This window comes from Lontra canadensis, unplaced genomic scaffold, assembly GCF_010015895.1.
Source record: "Lontra canadensis isolate GAN:19392208 unplaced genomic scaffold, GSC_riverotter_1.0 scaffold97, whole genome shotgun sequence".
Taxonomy (NCBI): Eukaryota; Metazoa; Chordata; class Mammalia; order Carnivora; family Mustelidae; genus Lontra; species Lontra canadensis.
In genome coordinates, this window is record NW_022631091.1 from 6,334,788 (window position 1) to 6,355,249 (window position 20,462).

The 20,462-nt window shown below is 65.0% G+C and overlaps 1 protein-coding gene across 1 annotated transcript in view; it reads left to right on the top strand.

The window, feature by feature from the left end:
- Positions 1–7,517, top strand: part of KIF25 (kinesin family member 25) — a 43,744-nt gene extending 36,227 nt beyond the window's left edge. The window contains exons 10-14 of the mRNA XM_032837192.1: positions 524–652; positions 4,139–4,315; positions 5,281–5,432; positions 6,607–6,750; positions 7,081–7,517. Coding sequence (XP_032693083.1) covers positions 524–652; positions 4,139–4,315; positions 5,281–5,432; positions 6,607–6,750; positions 7,081–7,517 — 1,039 coding nt within the window. The remainder of the gene's footprint in view (positions 1–523; positions 653–4,138; positions 4,316–5,280; positions 5,433–6,606; positions 6,751–7,080) is intronic.
- Positions 7,518–20,462: the final 12,945 nt, after the last annotated feature.

Consider the following 20,462-nt stretch of genomic DNA (forward strand, 5'->3'; position numbering starts at 1 on the left):
TAACAGAGTCTAAGAACCAGTAACGGGGGAACCGTCCGCCGCGCTCAAGGTCCCATGTGTGACGGGGAAACCCCAGGGAAGGGCTGTTTCACACGTGTTAGAAGCAGCCCGCGTTTACCAAGATGAGCTTTGTCGGACGACCCCAGCCCTGCCCTGACGGAGTGGGTGGGGAGCACGAGGGGTCTTGCGGGGGGCGGGGGGACCCCAGTGTGGACCCTGTGTGCCAGCCGTGGGCTCCCAGAGGAGATGTGGAGTCACGGAGGGGAAGCAGGTGCCGGCAGGAGCGTGTGGAGCGGGTGCGAAGGTGAGTGTGGTTCGGCCTGACACTGCGTGACCAAACGGCCCCAGGGGTCCCGCGAAAACCAGCTCCTGTGGAAGCCCGAGGAGGAGCAAGGGGCGGGGAGCAGGAACGCAGAGCGACGTGTGCGGTGCAGGGACTTCTGCGACCGAGTGAGCGCTCCGCGAGCACGCGCTCAGGACCCAGGGTGCTGCGGGCTGTGCTGAGGCCCGCGTCGGGTTTCAGGTACAACGTCTGCATCCTGGCTTACGGGCAGACCGGATGCGGGAAGAGCTACACCATGCTGGGTCCGCGTTCTAAGGACGAGCGTGGCGACCTCGGAATCGTGCCCAGGGCTGCTGGGGAGCTCTTCAGGTACGTGGGGGCGGCGAGCCGAGCGGGGAGGGTGGGAGGCGGGCAGCACGGGGAAGGGAGGGCCGGAGCGCTACTGTCTGCAGAGAGTCCGCCCGAGCCCGCCCACCCCCGCAGCCCCACGCTCCTACCGGAACGCGTGCGACCCAGTGTTTAAACGCTCGGGCCCTCAGTACCACAAACACCAGAAATTCTTATGGCACATTTATGTTGAAATTCTGTCGAGACAAAACATTTTTTTTTTAAGTTTGCTTTTTTTTTCTTTTTAAAGATTTTCATTTATTTATTTTGTGGGGGCCGAGGGAGAGAGAGAGTCTCAAGCAGAATCCCAGCTGGGCATGGGACCCGACCCAGGACTCGAGCTCACGACCCTGAAATCCTGACCTGGGCTGAAATCAAGAGGCGGATGCTGAGCCGCCCGGGCACCCCAAATCAGAACTTCTTGCAAGGGCTGGACAGCCACCCTGGTCAGGAGAGGGTAGAGCGTGGAAGTTTTCTGTCCTAGATTGCGATGGAGACAGAGGGAGACCCCTGTTGCCTTTCCTTGCCTCCTGGCCTGGAAAGAGGGGACACATCTGGTTTTCTTCTTCGAAGTTAGGGTGAGCTGGGCCTATTGAAGATGCTTCTGGTCTGGGAAAACCTTCCTGGAGGAGACCCACCGCACTCTGGTGATCTTACCAACACAGTTACTCCTGGAAAAAAATTAGTAACAGGGTGTCCTCGACCGCCCAAGCGACCAGGGAATCCAGGAACAAAGCTGGGAAATTCCGTGCTCTAGGCCTGCACACTGACTGTCCCTGCCTTCAGGGGCCACTGTGCACCACACTCATTCTCCCTCCACTCACCCTGCTCTGTAAGCGCCGTGGCCTCACTCTGCGGCCGTCTGTGCCGTGTCCCTGCGAATCTCTCTGCCCCCGAGAGAAGCGTCTTCCCGGCACAGGTCTCCGGCGGGCTGGGTGCGTTCCAGGCCCCCCGCCCCCTCAGATTCGGGTTCTGTCTGTGTCTCCTTGCCGAGCTTCTCATGGCTTAGAATCGCGACGGGACAAGGACGGAAGAACCCCACACAGGCCTCACATGTTGAAGCATCTTCAAACCAATGATCCTTGTGTTAGTGCACACGGAGAACGCGTTTGCTAAGCTTGTTCCGCTAACTACGTCGGAGAAGCACATTTGGGGGCCGGTGAGGCTGTTGCTGTGTAGCCACCGCTCCGGAGGTCTCAGTGGCGGTGAGGCCGACTCGGGCACCGTGCAGGGGCCCCACTCCCACGCATGTGTCTGTGGGCAGTGGGGGCGGAGGGGGTGTGGGGCGGGCACCAGCCCTGCGGAGGACTTCCCCGCGGGGAGCACGCCACCCCAGCCTCAAGGCTCGGCCCAGGAAGGCTCAACGCCAGCCAGCCCAGGCCTCGGGGTTCCCTGGGGCGGGGCTGGGATCTCGGGTGCCAGCGCCCTCCCTCTGGGGACACGGCTCTCCATCAGCTGTTTAGTTGTTTCGGAATTTCAAGGGGCTGGGACTGTAGGGGGAGCCCGAGGCGTGCTCAGGAGAGCACGTCCTCCTCCTCCGGGGAGACCTCACCTGACAGCAGCCACGTTGCCCAGAAGCTGAGCAGCGGCCAGGGGAGGCCACAGCAGAGCCGCTGCCGCTCTGGGCTTTGCTGGGTGTCACGTGGAGGGAGGGGTCCCGAGAGACCAGGAGCCGCGGAGATGGTCTTGCAGTGTCTGCCGCAGAGAGGGGGGCCGGGGGCTGCTGCCATTCCGGGCTCCGGGGTCCTCGCCGCCCCTGCCACTCCGAGCTCCTTCACTCTGGCGCCTGGCCCCTTCCGAGCCCGGTGACGCCACCTCCTTCGCAGCCCATCTCCACTTGCCACCGACGAGAGGAGGCTCTTCCAAGCGGCAGCTGATGCCCCAGGAAGGTGGAGCGTGTGACCATCGCCGGCCCTCGGCAGCCCCGGAGCGACGCCGCGAGGATCTGGGCGATGCACGGGATGAGGGGCTCCCCGCTTCGTGGCCTCACGGGACCCGCACGTGCTTCTGTGGAACATGCCCCACACGGCGCTGTGACTGTCCCCGCGTGCTGCCCGCTGACCACTCGCTTCCTCAAGGCGAAGCCTGGCGCCTGCTTCGTCGGCACCGTCCGCGGAATCGAGCAACGCTGCCAGAGGGACCCGCGGGCCAGTGAATGGCGCTGGTCGAGGACTTAACGTAGTGGAAGAAAATCTTCAAATCAGCTCCCTGGTATTATGTAGATGAGAAATTCCAAATTCGGGTTTTGCGACTTGGGAAGACACGGCCGTTCCTACGAGGGGACGGAAACGCAGGCGGGGGTCAGGCTCAAGGACATGGTGGCCGGAGCCGCGGGGGACGCCCAGCCCCCAGCTCGGCTGACCTGGCTCCTCGCTCTTCCCACGGTTACCCTCAGTCTTGTCCACAGACCCCAGCGCAGAGGACGACCCAAACCCGAACTCTGAACCGAAAATTATTCTTACTGGAGAATTTTTCTTCCGTTTTGGACTTTCTTGTTTTCTTGACTGTGTCATTGGAAGACATTAATTGCTCATTTTATTCTGGGCTCTCTGGAGCTCCTAAGTAAACTCGATCTGTCCGTGCTGGCATGAGACGCCGCATGTTCCAGAAACGCTCCTCCAACACTGGCCTCCCGGCCCCGGGCACAGAATTTCTTTGTGCACAAGACAGAACTGTCGTCCGACTCCGACTGCACTCTCGCCATGCACGTGTCAGGCAGGCAGTGGTCCCAGAAGACAGGGCGGCCTCCGTGGGCTGTGTGGGCAGTTTGGTGGCAAGGCGCTGGCAGGAACGTGGGCAGGAGGAGCCAGGCTGGTGGTCACTCTTCCCCTGACTGGGGTTATGGGGTTTTTCTCCAAGTGGGTAGTATCAGTATTTTTAAACCTCTCCACAGTCGGCACACAGCACTTTACCAGATGCGTCGGGACAAGACGTGTTGTTTCTGAGAGGCTGGTGGGTTGTCAGGAGGGCACGGGCAGGACTTGGCTGGACATCGGGGCGCGAGCCGGGCTGCAGAGGGGTCTGCACTCCGTCCTCCCTGGAACAGAGCTAACCCGGCCCCGGAAAGGTGCCGAGCCCTCCTGTCGTCGCAGCTGGCTTCGGCCTTCTGCAGAGTGAGGGGCCTCGGGCCGGGGGCTGGCTGCGTGGCAGCTGCGTGTCCTCCCTGCTTCCTGCCCTCCTGGGCTTGGGATCCTAAGGGCCCTTTCCGAGGGCTGAGATCACTGATCCAGGTACGGCTCAGGGAAAGCCACTGTTCCCAAGACGGTAGCCCCCTGCAGCTGGACGAGAACAGGCCCTCCTCCTGCCGGTGGTTGCAGGCCGTCTGGTGCCCGCGGGTGCTCACCGGCCGGGAGTCTCGCTGCGAGGCCGGGACTGTAGCCTCCCCCATGAGATGGCTTCCCTGGCAGCTCTCCTCACCGGGCGGCCCGAGTTACACAATGGCTGAGCCCCTCCTGTCCCACCCCCCAGGCTTATTTCAGAAAACCCATCCAGGAGCCTGAAGGTTGACGTGTCCATAGTGGAAGTGTATAATAACGACATTTTGGACCTTCTGGCCAAAGAGCGGCATCCAGCGGTGTCTGGGCCCCCGCGGGAGGCGCCAATGACCAAGGCCACAAAGCGGGAGGTGGCGCTGCCCACCCGAGTGTGAGTACTCAGCTGTGGCCTGGCCTCTCTGAGCGGCCGGTGGCTTCCCCTGGACCCCGTGTAAGACCAGCGCGTGGGCCAGACCGGCGCGTTTATCGCTGGAAGGTTCTCTGTGTTGCCTTAGAACGCATCTGCATCTTTCAATTTGCTTTAGAAATTATCTTTTTAAAATCACAATGACAACAGACACGTTAACTAACCTTTTAAAATATCCTGATGACAAACGTGTGGGACCGGTCCTGTACCCACATTCCAGACGAGGGAGTGGGCTCGCAACAGCGGACCCCCCACCCGCCGACCCGCGGTTAAGTGCACACGCCCTCATGTCCGCTTGTGCGGGTCCGTATTTGAGAGAACACAGTAAGCCTCTGTGTGGTGAAGAAGGAAGTCTCCTCGCTTTGCCTGATACACCTGTTCCCTGGATCCACCTCTGGGTGTCGGGGGGGCTCACAGGGGGCAGGGGGAGGCGGTCTCCCTTTGCTAATGAGGGTTGGGGGGTGAGCCTGTCCCGGGCTCTTAGAGTCAGTACGGGAAGCGTCTGCAGCTTGTTCTCGCATCTGAAGAAAACCAGGTGCCTTGAGCCGTGAGCCTGCACGGGGTAACCCAAACCCTCAGCTTCTACTAAGACTCGCAACGATCCAGGTCCCACCGGTGGGATGCTCTGAGTGGCTGTCATGGCTCAGCGGCTAGAGCAGGGACCCGGACTTCTGCTGGAGTCCACGGGGCCGCACTACGTAAAGGAATGCGGGACTGGAAATTGCGGGCCCAGGTGACCACTCCAGAGGAAAGCCGTGGAGGACGCGTCAGTGAGGCCTCAGACAAGGAAGGGGTTTGACTTGCTGTTTTGTTTTGTCTAAGACACGCTCCAGCCTGCTTTCCTCCAGTCAGCCCGCTTGGTCTGTGGGAGAGGGAGCGGGCGTCCCTCGTCGCCCCGCGGGCGTCCCCATCCCCCGTGTGCCCTCCAGGCCCGTGCACAGTGCGGAGGACTTCGTCGCGCTTGCTGCTGGAAGCCTGCAGTTCCGGGCACGGCTCGCCACCAGTGTGCACGCCTGTTCTTCCAGGTCCCACCTGATAATAACGGCCACTCTCACCGCAGCCCCTGCCGGCGGCAGCCCCGGTAAGCGGCCGTGTGCGCCCGGGCAGGGGCACGGAGGAGAAATGGCCCACGGCCTGGGGGTGGGGGTCGCAAACACACCTTTGGGGGATCCGGAACCCGGGCTGAGAAGAGAGGGGACGGGGGCTGTGGGGGGAACAGAGGGCAAGGCTTCGTTAGGACATACCATGGAGGACAGGCGCGTTTGTATCTGGGAACGGGATTCCTGCTCCGTGAGAGAGACTGTGTGACTTGGGTTTAGAAGGTCACAAACCAGAATGTAAAATGGTGCCAGTTATGTAAGAAAAGGCACATGTTGCGAGGGTCATGCGTCCCAGTCGGCGAAGATGGGGCGGGCACCCAGGGCGGGACTCGCAAAGCACAAGCCCCCAGGCTGGGACGGACGCGTTGAGCACCCGTGTTTCTGCAGGTTCCTGGTGCCACAGTGCACCAGCGGGGGATGGCTGGTCCAGGGCCCACTTCACACGCGGTCACACGGACGCCTGGTCCCGGTGGGCGGCACACCCCTGACCCCGTGGCCACCAAGGCGGCCCAGGCAAGGGAGGACGGGGGCGGGTGGGAGCGGCACGGATGCCTGACTACCGTGTCCCCCGAACTCGGCCGGATGGCCCCAGGGCCAGGCGCCTGCAGGGAGGGCGGGGCCGTGTGGGCAGGCATCGTCCAGGAGCCAGTGGTCGCCAGCCACGGTGAGAAGGCTGTGGAGACCAGAGTGGTATTTTTGTGTGTATTTTTTATGCTTTCCACAGTGAGTATATAATTTAGATTTAAAAAATCTCTTTAAGAAGACCACTTAGGATTAACGCTTGATGAAACGGACGCACAGTGAAGTGAGGAAGGGCTTTGCCAGGACTTCTGTGGGGGGCTGGGAAGCGAACGGCGGGGTTCACCTCCGTCGGGGCCCCTTGGGTATTAATGCGTGTCATCATTGAGTACTTCCGGAACATCACTCTGTTCCTGGGACCACGTGGGCTCCGGCCTGCCTTCTGAGGCTGATGCTGTCCGTCCCTATGTGACTCAGAGAAGCCCCGTCCCATGGCCAGACCCTGCTGGGCTGTCCGTCCGAGGAAGTGCCCTCTGGAGTGCGGTCCTTCGGGAGGAAGGCTCGCTCTCCGGCACCGCGGGAAGCTGAGGGAGGCCTCGTGGACATCACTCCCGGGTTCCTGTCACCCCCTTGCAGCGGACGGGCAGTCACTCAGACCACAGCTCCAGGGGCAGCCAGCAGGCGGCAGAGCCTCACCCGGGTCCCCCGGGGCCCAGCGATCGGGGGAGCAGGTGCACGCCAAGCTGCAGCTCGTGGACCTGGCGGGCAGCGAGTGTGCGGGTGAGCCCGGAGCGGGTGCCTCCATCTGGGGCGAGCGGGGGTGTGGGGGGCCTGAGCAGGGTTCCCGTCTCGAGCAAGCTCACCCTGCTCCGCCCAGCGGGCCGCGGTCTGTCCACGGCCGTGTCCCGCTCCAGGGCTCTGCACTGCCAGCTGCTCCCAGCCGAGGCCGTGCAGGCCATCAGAGGAGAAGGTCGATGGGACCAAGGGTCCCCCCACTCAGGGCTCCCGTCCCGAGGAGGGACGGTGTTGCTCTTCCTGTTCATTTCTTGATGTGGCCAGAGAACTTGTTGCCCATGCTGACCACGTGATGGGGTCTTGGTGCTGTCCCAGGTGTGTCTGGAGTGACAGGAACGGCCCTCAGGGAGACTTCGTTCATAAACCGGAGCCTGGCAGCCCTCGCGGACGTCCTGGGGGCCCTGGCGGAGCACAGAGACCACATCCCCTACCGCAACAGCCAGCTCACCCGCTTTCTCCAGGACGTTCTCGGTAACGTGAGGGTCCCCCACCCGGAGAGGCCCCAGACCACAGGACACCCGGGTGCCACGCCACCCTGTCCCCTGCCCTGGGGGGCCTTGCTCCTCCTGGCCATACCTCCCTGGGGGACGTCCCGGCCCCCAGGTCACTGTGCACTCCCTGCACGTTCTCTGTGTCACTGTGCACTGGGCTGCTTGGTTTGCACGGGCCTGGCAAGCTCCCCGGGTAGGTGCTCGGCTCCTTTGTGTCCCGTGTCCCATCCTGTCGGGTATGCGGAGGGCTCGCGCTGCTGAGCCCGCGTGGGCCCACGGAGCGTGCTGGCCTCTGGCCCATGTCCCCGTGTTCGTGCCATGCATTGGTTGCATGTCCCAGAAACCCAGGCTGAGGTCCTCACAGAGAGCAGGACTGAAGGGGATGGTCTGCTCTTCTCCAGGCCACCACTCGCCCTGAGGATAGCTGGGATAGAATGTTCTAGACTTTCTATGCGTCTCCTCCCTCTCTGTGCAGATGGGCTTTCTCCTCAGGAAGAGGCCGGGCTGCATCCAGTGTTCACGTTACAGCTTCTCCCTCTAAGAGGATCCCCGATGCACGTGGCGGGGTGCAGGGCGGCATCTCAGGCTCTTTTCACAGGCCGTTGCTTCTTATTCTAAAGGAGGGGACGCGAAGCTGCTGGTGATTCTGTGCGTGTCGCCCTGCCGGAAGCACGTGGCAGAAACGCTGCGGTGCCTGGGGTTTGGGGCCCAGGCGAGGCACGTGCAGCGAGGGGGCGGAGCCGCCGCCCAGAAACCCAGGTGAAGGAGGGGCAGGGGCGGGTTAGGGTTAGCGGGCTTGCACCCCGGCGACGGGTCTCCCGTCTGTACCGGATGACGTGTGTCCTAACATAAGCTCGTTCACCTTGGACTTCATGAGCCTGTTGTTTTCCCAGGAACAGGTCACCACGCTGACCTGTCATCAAGGAGCTGGGGACGCCCAGCGAGAAGCGCGGGTCCCAGGAGCCCTGCGGGCCGGGGATGTGGGGGCGGCGCTCTTGGCTCTCAGGGCCAAGCGGAAGGAGCTGGGAGTCTGCTGGCCGGCGGGGAAGCTGTGAAGCCCAGATGGGGCTCCGGGGCTGCGGTGGCTCCAGAGCCACAGCCCGGGGGGCTCGAGCCGCTGTCTGACCCATGCACTTTCCTCAGCGGTGAAGCCCGTTCCCGCGCCTACAAGATGCCGGGTTTGCGCAAACACGCCTCAGAGAGCAGATGTTTCGTGTCATTATTCCTCCTCGTAATGGCGCGCCGTCCCCAGCCAACGTCCCAGAGCTGGCTGTGATGGGTGACACATGGCGGGGGGCTCTCTGCGCGGGGGTCGTGCGTGGGATCCGGGGCCCTGGGAGCCCAGCACAGCGTGAAGTCCCCCGGCCGACAGCTGGCCTTGCGCTGATGGAGAAGCGTGTGTCGTGCCGTCCCCACGGCCACAGGGACTCCTTGGGTGGAGGCGGCTCAGAGCTGGGTCACAGAGCGGCAGGACACGCGGACGTAGCGCATGGGGCACGAGGCTCTGGGAGGGGGTTTGGACGCAGCACACGCGCTGGAGTGAGGAGAATCCGCTCTGACCTCAGCCTGTCTGGCGGGAGAGGGAGCTGGATGGGTTCTCATCAGCACAGACCGGCAAGCCTGCTCCCGCCGCGCGGCTCCCGGGACGTGTGCGTGGCCACGAGGGAGGCGCGAGGACCTATGCCTGCCTCAGTCTCCCCAGGGTGGCCTCGGCTCCTCACGGACCTTCCCATCCCTTCCCGCCCCTACCGGGAGCCCGGTTCCTGGCCAGCTTTCGGCCCACGGGACCCCTCCCAGGGCAGGGTATCCCCTGTGGGAAGAGGACGCCACACACGGCGGGGGCAGGGCCGGTCACGCAGACGACTGGGAAGGAGCGTCCCTGGGCGCGTGTGCGGCCCCGTGAGCGTGACGGCGACAGGAACACATGAACCCAGCGTTCAGGTGCTGTTGGGACACAAATGGGGTGAGCCGCGCAGGGGCCGGTGATCTGACCTCCCAGAAAAGTGAGAACTCGGCCGTGTTGCCGACAGATCCATTAACAAGGCCCCGACGCGGGGGACTCCGCACCACAGAGGGGACGGCCAGGGCCGGCCTGGGAGGCACCAAGCAGATTCTCAGCCTCTCTCTGGGGCGCGGCCCACTGCCCGCCGACAGCGGTCTTTCTTCCTTGCAAGCGCTGTGGCCACCTCCTCTCTGTCTGTCCCCTTGCAGCCTGGTGTCCTGTGCCTGCCGCCCCGGACTGTCCCACCACAGTCCCTGGACTCTGAAGCTGAGGCAGTCACCGGCCTCACCGCTGGAGCCCTGCGGCCCCGAATCCCCACGGAGCAGGGACGATGCCCTCAAGCCAGGGGAGCGCGTCCACAGGCTCACGGCCCGGGTGCGCATTCAGGGCCTTTGTCAGCAGGAGGCCGGCCCTGCCAGTCCCCGGCCTGCCTTGGGTTTGGGGCGATGCGCCCCACACAGGCTGTGTGTGGAGGGGTTCCCCGGAGGCCCACCGGCCCTGGGGCTGTCCTCGCAGACATGCGGGGGTGTCTCAGAGCTGTGGGGCGTGTCCTGTTGCCACGGGGATCCTGCAGTGACAGTCACCCCCCCCAGCACCCACCCGACACTCACAGGTGAGGACGGCCCCGCTCTGCTCCCCATCAAGTCCGGGGGGACCGTGTCTGTCACTATCACCCACCCCGTGGCGCGGAGTCTCCCGCATGAGCCCCCAGGACTCAGGGCGGCACAGCGCTAGCCTCAGAGCCGCTGTTCCGTGCTGGCGTGAGGACCCTGCGACCTCGTCTGTGACGCGCGCGTTTGGCAGAGAAGAGAGCACCTCATCTGTGGAAAAGGGAGCTGGGGCCTCAGCCGCGCGGGAGTGTCCCTATCGGGACGCCAGAGCATGTCCCGGGGTTTTAGGGCCTCACGAATTCCCAGACGTCCCCACTCCCCGCGCACAGCCTGTGTCCATCTCCGTCGCCCTGCGGGGCCTGTGTGTCCCCGAGGTGGGGGCCCGTGTGCGTAGGAGGGAGAGGATGTGGGAGGCCTGTGGCCTCCGGCCCGGTTGGCTGGCCCCCAGATACACGCGGGGCACCGTCCCCCCCCCCCACCTCCGACGGCTGCCTGCTGGAAGCACAGCCGCTGGGGACACGACAGGGATTGCCCCAAGACTCCAGAACCAGGATGAGAACCAGGGCTGTCCTCGCCTGTCCGTCCCCCAGGCCCTGGTGCCCCCGAAACAAAACGTCGGGGGCACAGGCGCACGGCAGCTGTGCGGACTAGAACCTGCTCCACAGGCCGGGCCCAGGGGTGGGGAGCACAGCCCCTCTGTCCTCAGCGGTCTGGGCTCGCGGCTTCAGGTCCCCTGTTGCCACTCGGGGGCTCTGTCCCCAGCCCTGCCCCTCCAGTCCCAGGACGAGCGGCCCACTGCGCCCCCATGTCCTCCTGGCCGCCCCTTCCCTGCGGCCAGAGCGGCCCGACCTTCCTCAGACACGGTTCAAGCCACAGTGCCGAGGACACGCTGTTGCGGGTACCTGAGTCCACGTGCCCTGGGAGCCGCCGCGCCCCTCGGGCTTGTCTCCCTCATCCTTGGGACTGGCTTACGAGGACGGCTTCCCCTCCTCGGTGCTCGGTGCCCCCATCCCCAAGGGTACTTCGGGGATCACATCCCCCTCAATGCACACTTTCCGTTTGTGCAGCAGTGGCTTTACCCTGGACCTTGAGCCGCCGCATCCGCAGGCATCGACGGAGGCCTGGGGCTGCAGGGGCGAGTGGCCGCGGGGCGTCAGCGGGCGGGGTCCGCGGCTCACTGTGTCTGCGCCACGGGAGCAGCCCGCAAGGTGAGGTGAGGGCGGGCCCGGGGCTGGGGGCCAGAGCGGGTACAGCGGGGGTCTCCTGCGGGGAACGGTGAGGCGACGGATTGCTGTGAGGGGTTCGTGGACAAAATAGAGAAGCTTCCAGGCAGGAGGTTCAGGTCCCGAGACCCCAAGGGCCCGTCCCCCACCCCCGTGCTGAACTTCAGGCTGAATTCGGGGGGAGCTCCCCCCGAACAGGCCTGCCTCTGCCTTTCCCGCCTCCTGAAAGCCACGCTGTCCTTGCCGGGGGTGCAGTAACCTGAGAACCCCACATGCCTCTCCCCACATGAGGCCCCTGGCTGGTCCCCGCGCTGCTGCCCTTCCACGAGGGCAGTGGGACCCGTCCTTCCTGGTGACTTGGTCTTAACCACTGACAGTTGAAAACATCTTCATTCTGCAAATTTTAGAAAACCACGCAGCCACGTGCGGATGGCGCCCAACCCCGAGCCCTAATGGGCCTCGTGGTCCCTCCGCTCCCCTCCTTGAAGCCCTGGCCACTGTGCCTGGGGCTCAGCTCCTCTTTAAAGCCCCAGGTCTCCTGGACAGACGCCCTGGTCCCCCAACAACCCACACTTCTCTGCTGAGTCTCCCAGCCCACGCAGGGCCACGGACTCGGTAGGCTTCTCTTGAGAAAGGACGTTCTGTGCTCTGGATTCTGTCTCCCAAGGAGGTTGGCCTGGGTAACCCAGACGTCACAGGGCAGAGTTCACCAAGCCAAAGTAAAAGTTAGGCATGCCCTCTGGACTCCTGGGTCTGGGGGCCACAGGCCCCTTGCAGTGGCAGCCGGCACAAACAGAGGTGCCTCTAGGTCCAGGAGCTGCATCCCACATCCCAGCAGGGCAGCAGCCAGTGCTCCCCCTGCGCTAACCCAGCTCCCCAGGCCTCAACCCCAGGGCGGCCCAGGGAGCTACCTCAAGCCAGCCCTCGAGGTTTCTGTGACTCTGGACCTGCTAACCCGACCTCTGGCCTCCATCCAAACTGGGCCCCGGCCACGCTGGCCCACACTTTCCTGAGCTGTCTGCCCACTCCTGGGTCGCAGGGGTCCTGGGTGGGCTTCCTCTCCAGCCCCCGCATTGGCTGCAGTGCAGGGAGACGTGTGGGGGCTATGTCCGGGGCCCCGGGCCGCCACAGCCCCAGGCCACATGACCCTCCTCACTGGTCACCTGTGGTCTCAGGGTGTACGTGCCTCAGCCCGCTCCGTGGCTCGGACCTGCCCTTCTCACAGACCACCGATCGCTGCTAGTTAAGACCCATTTTCCAGGAAAACATCTGTTTTGCCTGAAGGACAGTCCTAATCACAAAGGAGCACTGGCATTTCTGACTCTCCGGCCACGCTGGCAGCCGCTCTATGGCTTTCATTTTTTCTGGGTGGACAGGAGCGGGGAGGGCTGGAGACCTCGGCCCCAGCGCACTCTTGCCTCTAATTTTGCTTGCCGCTCACCCCAGCAACCCGAGATTACCCCGCGGCTAACAGACACTTGGCGTAATTTTCCTTGTCTGTCCTCGGGGCCTGAAGGAAACACAGAAATAGGAGCCCCTCCCGGGTTCTGGTGGTTTCTCGGGGTCAGCCAACGGTCCCTGCTACCCCATCTGCCAAGGACACGGGGCGCTGGTCCTGGCCTGCCTCATCCTCCGGCCCCGGGCCATCCTCCGGTGCCTGATCGGTGGGATCGGGGGTGATGGGAGATGGAGTCTGGGTGTGAGCCCCGACGTGCACCAAGAGCAGCTGGTCAGCGACCACGCGGGCCTGCGCGCCACATCCAGCCCCTCCTGGACACCCAGGCCTGGGGCCGCCATGGCGTATCTCCAGCGCCCTCTCGTGGCAGCTGGGGACAGACGTGGCATCATCCAGGGCCACCCACTCCCCAACCCCAGCCAACTCCTGTCCACTCACCCTCCTGTGCACGTGTCGGGAGGGGGGGGCGCCCCCCAGCTCCTTTCTGCCCCACCTGAAACCTTTGTGCAGCAGCAAATCAGTTGGCTGGGCCGAGCTCTTGTGCCACGTTTTCTCTGAAGGAAAATAACCTCCAGATGCTTCAGATCCCAGCAAGCCCACGTGTCGCTATGGGGAGCAGTCTCGGTTCGAGTTTGGAAAATCATGGGAAGCAGCAGCCCCAGACAGCTCTGGAAGCTCTTGTCCCACTCTTCAGGCCCCGACCTCCTGCTGCCTTGTTTGGGGGACAGCAGGGCCCTTCCTTAGCCTTTTGTTTTGCGGCTGCTAGGCTGGGTGCCCTTGGCAGCCCGGGGCCTGGGGACTTCTGCACAGGGAACAGCCTTGACCCTGGCCGGCACCGGCCCAGGGCTGGCCTGGGATGTCCGTCTAGTGACACGGCTACCTCTGGCCACCCCGCACGGCAGCACTGCCCCCTGGCAACGTTGGGCCGCAGCCGAAGGTGGCAGAGTGGCCTTGCTCATCTCTAAGGAGCACATCTGTTAAGTGTGAGCCCCACGGGGCGAGTTGTCCTCCGCGTTCCCGTCCCGGCAGTGCCAGCACACAGCGCGCGGTCACAGGACAAGCCCTCTGGGGTCGTCTGCTCATGCGACCGCACCGCCCAGCCTCCTGGCCCACTGGCGCAGGCTGGTCCGAGTGTGTGTAGGAGGCAGGGACTTAGTACTTCCTTACACGTGCCTGGTGTGCACACACACAAGATTCCCTTTCACAGAAAAGATCAGGAAGCCCAGCCCCAGTGGCATCAACCTTGCTGTCTGTGTGTCTGTGTGTTCGCACCCACACACATGCATACACACACGCATGCACACGCACACACGCTGGCTCTGCCCTTCATCTCCAAAATGAGTCTTGAGTTGAGCTCCCGCACCCGCGTGGCCTTCCCAGCACAGGCACGAGACACGGGGAGATGTCCTGGGCACAGGGCCTTGTGGCGGTGCGCTCCCCACCACCCGCTGAGTACTCGGGGCCACCAGACAGGCACGAGCCAGGCCATCTAGATCCAGGGGACAGCAGGTGCGCGGGTGCGGATCCTGGGCAGGGGAGAGGCCAGAGGGGCCCAGGTGAAGGGAGCCGCCCCACAGCCATGAGGAGCCTCAGGCGTGGGGCTCACTGGGACCGTCTCCCGTCCCTCTCGCTCTGGAGCGGCTGCTCTCAGGTCTCAGGAAGGGGTGGAGGTGCCCAGAGGGGTTAAGAGGCAGGGGAGACCCAGCACCAGCCCTGCTTTTCCACCCGGCACACAGGCGCTAGTCCGTTCACGGGCACACCCCTCATACACACAGGGAGCTCAGCCCAGCGACTCTGCCATCCAGGTGGCAGCCGGCTCCAGGAAGGCCACCTGCAAGCAGGGCCCAGAGCCGGGGAGCATGTCCCCACCCCAGGGAAGCCTCCCCGCCTGTAGTCTTCTGGGCCACGCAGTCCAACCACTGTCCTGCTCACCGGCCTCTGAATGCCCTGGGTGAAGGTCAGCTGTCCCTCGGATCTCGCTACCACATGAACTTGGACGCCCCGGGCCGTCGGGTGGTGCGTAGCCGCCAACCGGAGTCTGCGAGGCTGGCCGGAACCCCTCCAAGCCCAGATGCGGACGAGAGTCGGGTGCGGACGGTGGGGCCGCAGCTGGCCCCGCTCCGCCCCAATCCCCCGCTGTCCTCGGATCCCCTCCGTGTGACCAGCGTGGTCCCAGGCCGGGAGTGTGACCTGTGATGGCAAAGGCCCAGGACGCCTGGGCTCTGTCTTGGGCACCGAGGGAGGAGGACTCAGAGTCCAGGCCCTGGCTTTGCTGGTCGGCCCGGCTGCCTCTGGCTGTAGGAGCCCCGCAGGGACCGGGAGTCCAGACCAGCCTGTGGCTCCAGCCCCCGTGTCTCCGGTGGGGTCTGCGTCCCGCAGGCAGTGGCCAGCGGGAGGATGGGTCTGCTCAGGTCTGGGTCACAGCAGGCCCACACCTCCAGAGAGCGATCGCAAACAGAAGGGTCTAGTGGAAGCCTGTGGCCAGGGCGATGACCAGTAACCATGACCTTGGGTTGAAGACTCCCAGAAGGCTGTGCACGTGTCTGACCGTCCATCAGGGTCAGTGCAGAGAGAACGCAAAGGGGAACAGCGAACACCCCTTCCTTCCCAGACTGATGGGGGAGGACGACCAGGACAGCCCAGCCCACCCCTCTCACCTGGGGCCTGTGTGGTCAAGAACTTGATTTCTGCCTCCTCGTGACCCAGATGGATAGAGCTGGGACCCGTCATGGCTGGCGTGAGAGGGGGACCTCCTCGTCCCCTCCAGGCCCAGCATCAGAGTCTGCTCTGCACGCTGACCAGTGAACGCACGGGAGGAAGGGGCGTGGGGGGGGGGGGCTCGGCCAGCGAGGCAGCGGCAGGAGCCTCCAAAGCAGGGAGGGGTGAGGGCCATGCGGGACGCTGCTGACGTGGACCAAGCCCCACCGTGTGGACATAGTCGTGCTGTGCAGACGGAGCCCCGGGGGCACGTGCCGTGTCCCGTGGACAGGCTGCGCAGTGTGGAGGAGGCCCAAGTGGGCAGAGCCGCATCTGCAGTTGTCTACACCACAAACTCCTCTGGGAGCCGGTCGTCCCCGCACAGGACCAGGCAGGGGCTGTTTGGGCACCTTGCTGCACACGTTCCCGGCGGGGCAGGGGGCAGGCTGCTGCGGTGTGGGTCTGTCCCCGCCATCTGTGGGGGGAGAGAACAGGTGCATCTGCCCTCCCGCCCGCCTCTTCTTCTCCGGCCACCCCCCACTTCTGTCCTCCCTGAGCGCACACAGCAGCGCCCTGGCTGGGGAGGCCCACACAGCCCTGTCTGCCCCCACCCCCAGAGTCTCTCATCTGGAGGCCCCCGCCCTGCCCTGTCTTCACTGCACCCTACCAGGCACACTGTCTACACAGCCCCCTTCTCCTACACAGGCCGCAAGCTCTGTGGGCAGCAGTGGGCACAGACCATGGCCCCTGCCTCAACCAGCACCGCTTGGGGAGGGAGCGCTACTTTGCTTGGTCTCCTCCCTCCTAGCGTGGAGGGGACTCCTACAGCAGGTGCCTGGGTCCCCCTCCGGGGCCCCGGGGCAGAGCCCACTCCTGTCCCAAGGGGCTGAGGGGCTGCTGGGTGGGGCGCTCACAGCCCTGGTCTCGTCTTCCTTCGAACTTGTCGGACTTAGTTTTATTGGGTGGATTTTAGGAATCAGATCAGGAGGCATCCTCGGGAGTCGGAGCAGCTCCCCACCCCAGCTCCTACTTGAGGAAGCCTGTCCAGGGCTGTGGCTCCTCCCCTGCCCCCCACCTCCCCAGGTCTAGCTCCATCCTCCTCTGGGCCATCACAGTGTAATGTTCTCTCCTTCCAGGGCACAGTCCCCAGGTCCACCCCCAGCAAGGCGGGGAACCCCCCTCCCATAACCGTTGGCATCTGTCCCTCTTCCTGCCCCTCAGGTGCTCCCCATCCAGGATGGTGGCCTCCGCCCCCCAGCGAGCACCCCACCGGGAAGGCGGAGGCCCAGGGAGCCAGCCCTGCCTGCCCCGTTCCCGGGAAGCCTCCCGCTCCCCCACGGCCTGATGGCAGGTCCAGGGCTCTCTCCCCAGGGGCCTCCAGAGGGTGCAGGAGCCCAGCCCGGGGCTGCCTGGCCTGGGGAACCCACTTGGTACAGGGCCTCGGTACTCCCGGCCCTTGTCCTGATCAGTGTGACCTGCACGACCGCCAAGGGCCCTGGGCTGGAGGCTGGGAGAAGGGAGGGGGTGTGAGCAGAGCCAGGGACGAGCTCCCGCAGCCCACACTTCTCCCTCCTCCCCTGGGGACTCTGACTTGGGACCAGGAGCCTCAGCGCACTCCTCCTCCAGGGGCCTTGGTCTGCAGGGACCGTCATACACTGGGTCCCGTGTGTCCCCATGGAGGTGTCTGAGCCCCCTGCATGGGCCAGGCTTTCCGTGGGCTACACTCGCGGCCACCGGGTTCCTCCTTGCTCAGCTGGTCTTCGCCCGCGGAAGTGACAGTCCCAGCACAGGGCACCTTCCCGTGGGGCCCCCGTGGCCCTGCAGGGCGCCCTGCTATCATCCCGGGAAGAGTCCTGGTGCTCGCCGCCCCCTGCCCCCCGGCTTGCACCGCCCCCTCCTTCCTCAGTGGAAGCAGGCATGCTCTGGGTGACCAAATGCTCTGCTGTCCAGTCAAACAGGCTCTTCCCTGGCAAACCCCATGTCGTCTTTGTTCCCGTCACAGTGGCTCGAAGACCGCAGACTTGGACAGAAACACGGATGGAGCAGCAAACCAGACACGAGAGATCACATGACGCCACCTGCCCTGCTGTCCTGAGGCGACTCAGGGCGACCCCGGCTGGTCCTGGTGACCCGAGGTGACTCTGGGCAGCCCCGGCTGGCCCTGGGTGGCTGCACTACAGCTGGCCCCCACCAACCCCTGTCACGTGCGGAGCCGGGGGCTCTGTGGACAGTCAGGAACAGCAGAGCCAATGGGACATTCCTGGGGTGGCAGGGAAGGCACTCCGGGGCCCCGCACACCCAGACCACTGCAGAAACTGCCCCAAGGACTAAGCTCAGCAGACACTGGGTCCTACAACACCCAGAAACCTCTCGTCTTGCGACCCCCCTGCCCTGTGCGGCCAGAGGAGACCCCGGCTGGAATGGTCCCCGCGGTCTGCATGAGGAGTGAGGGCTCTGGTAGGTCGGGCTCCCAACACTCCAAGGAGCCTGCTGCGACCGGCTGCAGAGGAGGCCACAGACCCGCCACAGCACACCCACACCGAGGTCCCACTGTCCTGTCTCTGACCCCAGGCCCCAGGGCCGCCGCCTGGCAGTGGGGATGGGGTCCTCCTGGGGAATGGCAGAGAAGTAACACAGATCATGGTCCCGTGCGCCCCAGCCTCTCCAGGGATGGCCCATGTGTGTCACTGTGGCACCCACGGCAGCGGCCCAGCCCGTGTGGCCGGGACGCACACTCACCATTGGCCCGATCCTGGGCGTGCCGCTCGGGCCTGTCCCTGCTGTCCCCAACCGTGCAGTGGCTGCTGGGGCTTGCGCTGAAGCCGAAGGCTGGCGTGTCTGCACCGGGAGCCTCTGCGCCCACGGGCCCCTCCACCGACGTCTCCCCGGGTGCCACGGGCCGAGCGGCAGCCTGGATGCTTGACATGTGGGCGCTGCCATGGCTGCGGGCGGACGGGGCGGACTGGGGATAGGGGTGGTGGCCACGGCTGCCCCTGCTGCCCGGGTTTGCGTCCGGCCCCAGCGTGTCACTGACGTAGGACTCGCGATAGTGCTTCTTCTCTGTGCAGGGACAGGGGGACAGCCGGTGTAAGAGCGGGTACGGTGCTGTGTCCCTGTCCTGGGGTTGCGGGCGGCCGACATCGGCCCGGGGCCGAGCAGACGCCCACCCCTTCTGTGGGGGCTGAGGCCCGGGAGGCTCACTGCGGCGAGGGGAGGAGTGTGCTGCTCAGGGATCACGGCCCGGTACCCACAGCTCCGGCCCAGGCCACCGGCTGGTCTCCGTCTCCCGCCCCGGTGGGAGCTCCTGCTGTATGCCCGTGGGATCATTCCTGCCCGCAGCTCACAGGACCCCCACCGTCACACTCACACGGGCACACGTCAGCCAAGGCCACCTGGCCCCCTGGGAACGCTTTCCCAGAATTTGGAAGGTGCCCAGAGTCGGGCTCTGGGGGGAGTGGAGTCGTCTCCACCCCCCCGAGGGGGAAACAGGAGCCAAGATGCCCCAATGGGAGGGAGGGAAGGCGCCCCAGCTGCTGCGCCAAGTGTTGGGAGACCCCGGGGGCCTGGGAGGGTGGCTGAGGGGGGTCAGGTGCACACCTCGGGCTTCCTCCCACTGCCACAGGCTGCACAGCGCGGGCCGCAGGCCCAGGTGCAGCTGGTGGCTGGCCCCAAGCAGCTGCAGCAGGTGGCCGGAGCGCCAGGGGCAGCCCGTGTAGTAGACCAGCTTCCGCGCTGACAGCAGCCCCTCCGGCCGCAGCTCAGGCTTCTTCCCCTGAAACAAGAGGAGAGGAGGTGGGGCTTCGTGAGGAAACCATGCGGCGGCAGGTTTCGACCTGCTGCTGTGGTTTCAACAGCAGCCACGACCCCACTGGGAAGCCACCCAGGACTCCCAGCTCTGTGCGCAGCGGGCGGCTGGGGGGGGCGCGGGGCTCTGCGCTCAGGTCTAAGAAGACGGCGGACGCGTCCCCTCAGCCCCAGCCAACAGCCGTGGGGGTGCCCGGGATTCAGGACGGGGACGCCAGGCCTCGGGTCCACTGTCCAGAGGGAGGGTCTGCTGCCAGCCTGTGTCCAGGATCCTTGTGCCAGGCGGGGCCCAGGGACACCCCGTGAGGACGACAGGAGCCACTGGAGGCTGGTGGCCCCTGCAGTGTGTTTCTGTGACCGAGTCTTCGTTTCCCTTTTTGTTCTCCCCACGGGAGCCGGCAGGTCACCTGGGATCTGACGCCAGGGGCCAGGACACCGGCTGCCAAGTACTTCCTAAAGGCGGGGCCATCTCTGGCCTGGACGCCTGGGGTGCAGGGGCTCAGCTGGGCCTGCACCCCACGGAGGACGCGCTGGACTGCCCCGGGCTGGGCTCCCCTGGGCTCCTGGAGGTTGAAACCCCTCCCACTCGGACCCCATCAGACACGCACCAGAAGAGTCACCTTCCCAACGCAGGACCAGGGGAATCATAGAGCAGCTCTGGGGCGTGGTTCCGATCCTGCCGGACCACAGAGAGCTGGTCCCAGAGGATAGCACCATGGGTGGCCCTTCAAGGGGAAGGGTGGGGGAGGGCGGAGGAGGGAGGTGCAGGGGGAGGACAGCGAGGAGAGGGGAGGGACAGAGGAGAGGAAGAGGGGAGGGAGGGGGAGGAGGAAGAGGGAGGGGGAGGAAAGGACAGGAAAGGAGAGAGGGGAGGGCGCGCCTCCAGCTCCTCTCCCACACCTGATAGATCTGTATTCCCCTGAGGGTCAGTCCCAGGATGACGGCGGTTCTGTCCTCCTTCTTGTCCTAAAGGGGCACCAGTGTCAGAGAGGCCAAGCGCTGGGTGCCTGGGTTGGTGGGGAGGTTCTGCCGTGGGCAAGCAGGACCCCATTTCCCTCTGACGCTAGAGGCCTGTCACCCAGCTCCCTGCCTCCTTCACCTGCCCAAACTCTCCTGTGCCCAGATAGCTGAGCTCCTGAAGCCCCGCTCACCAGCCGTCAGTCCTGACCCCCCCGAAACAAACACCGTGTTGCATGCAGGCACCAGCCGGAAAACACCAGAACTGGTCCCACGCAGCAGCCGGGCTCCTTCACCGCCGCGCCCGGTGGGACAGCTCTCAGCACAGGGAGCCCGGCGGGGCTGCGGCCGGCCCCCACTCAGCCGGGGCTGAAAGGACGTCACACACGCTAGAGCTGGGAGGGCGCCCTGCCCAGGGCTACGTCACCCTTTCACTGCTGCTGTCCACCCCGTCCT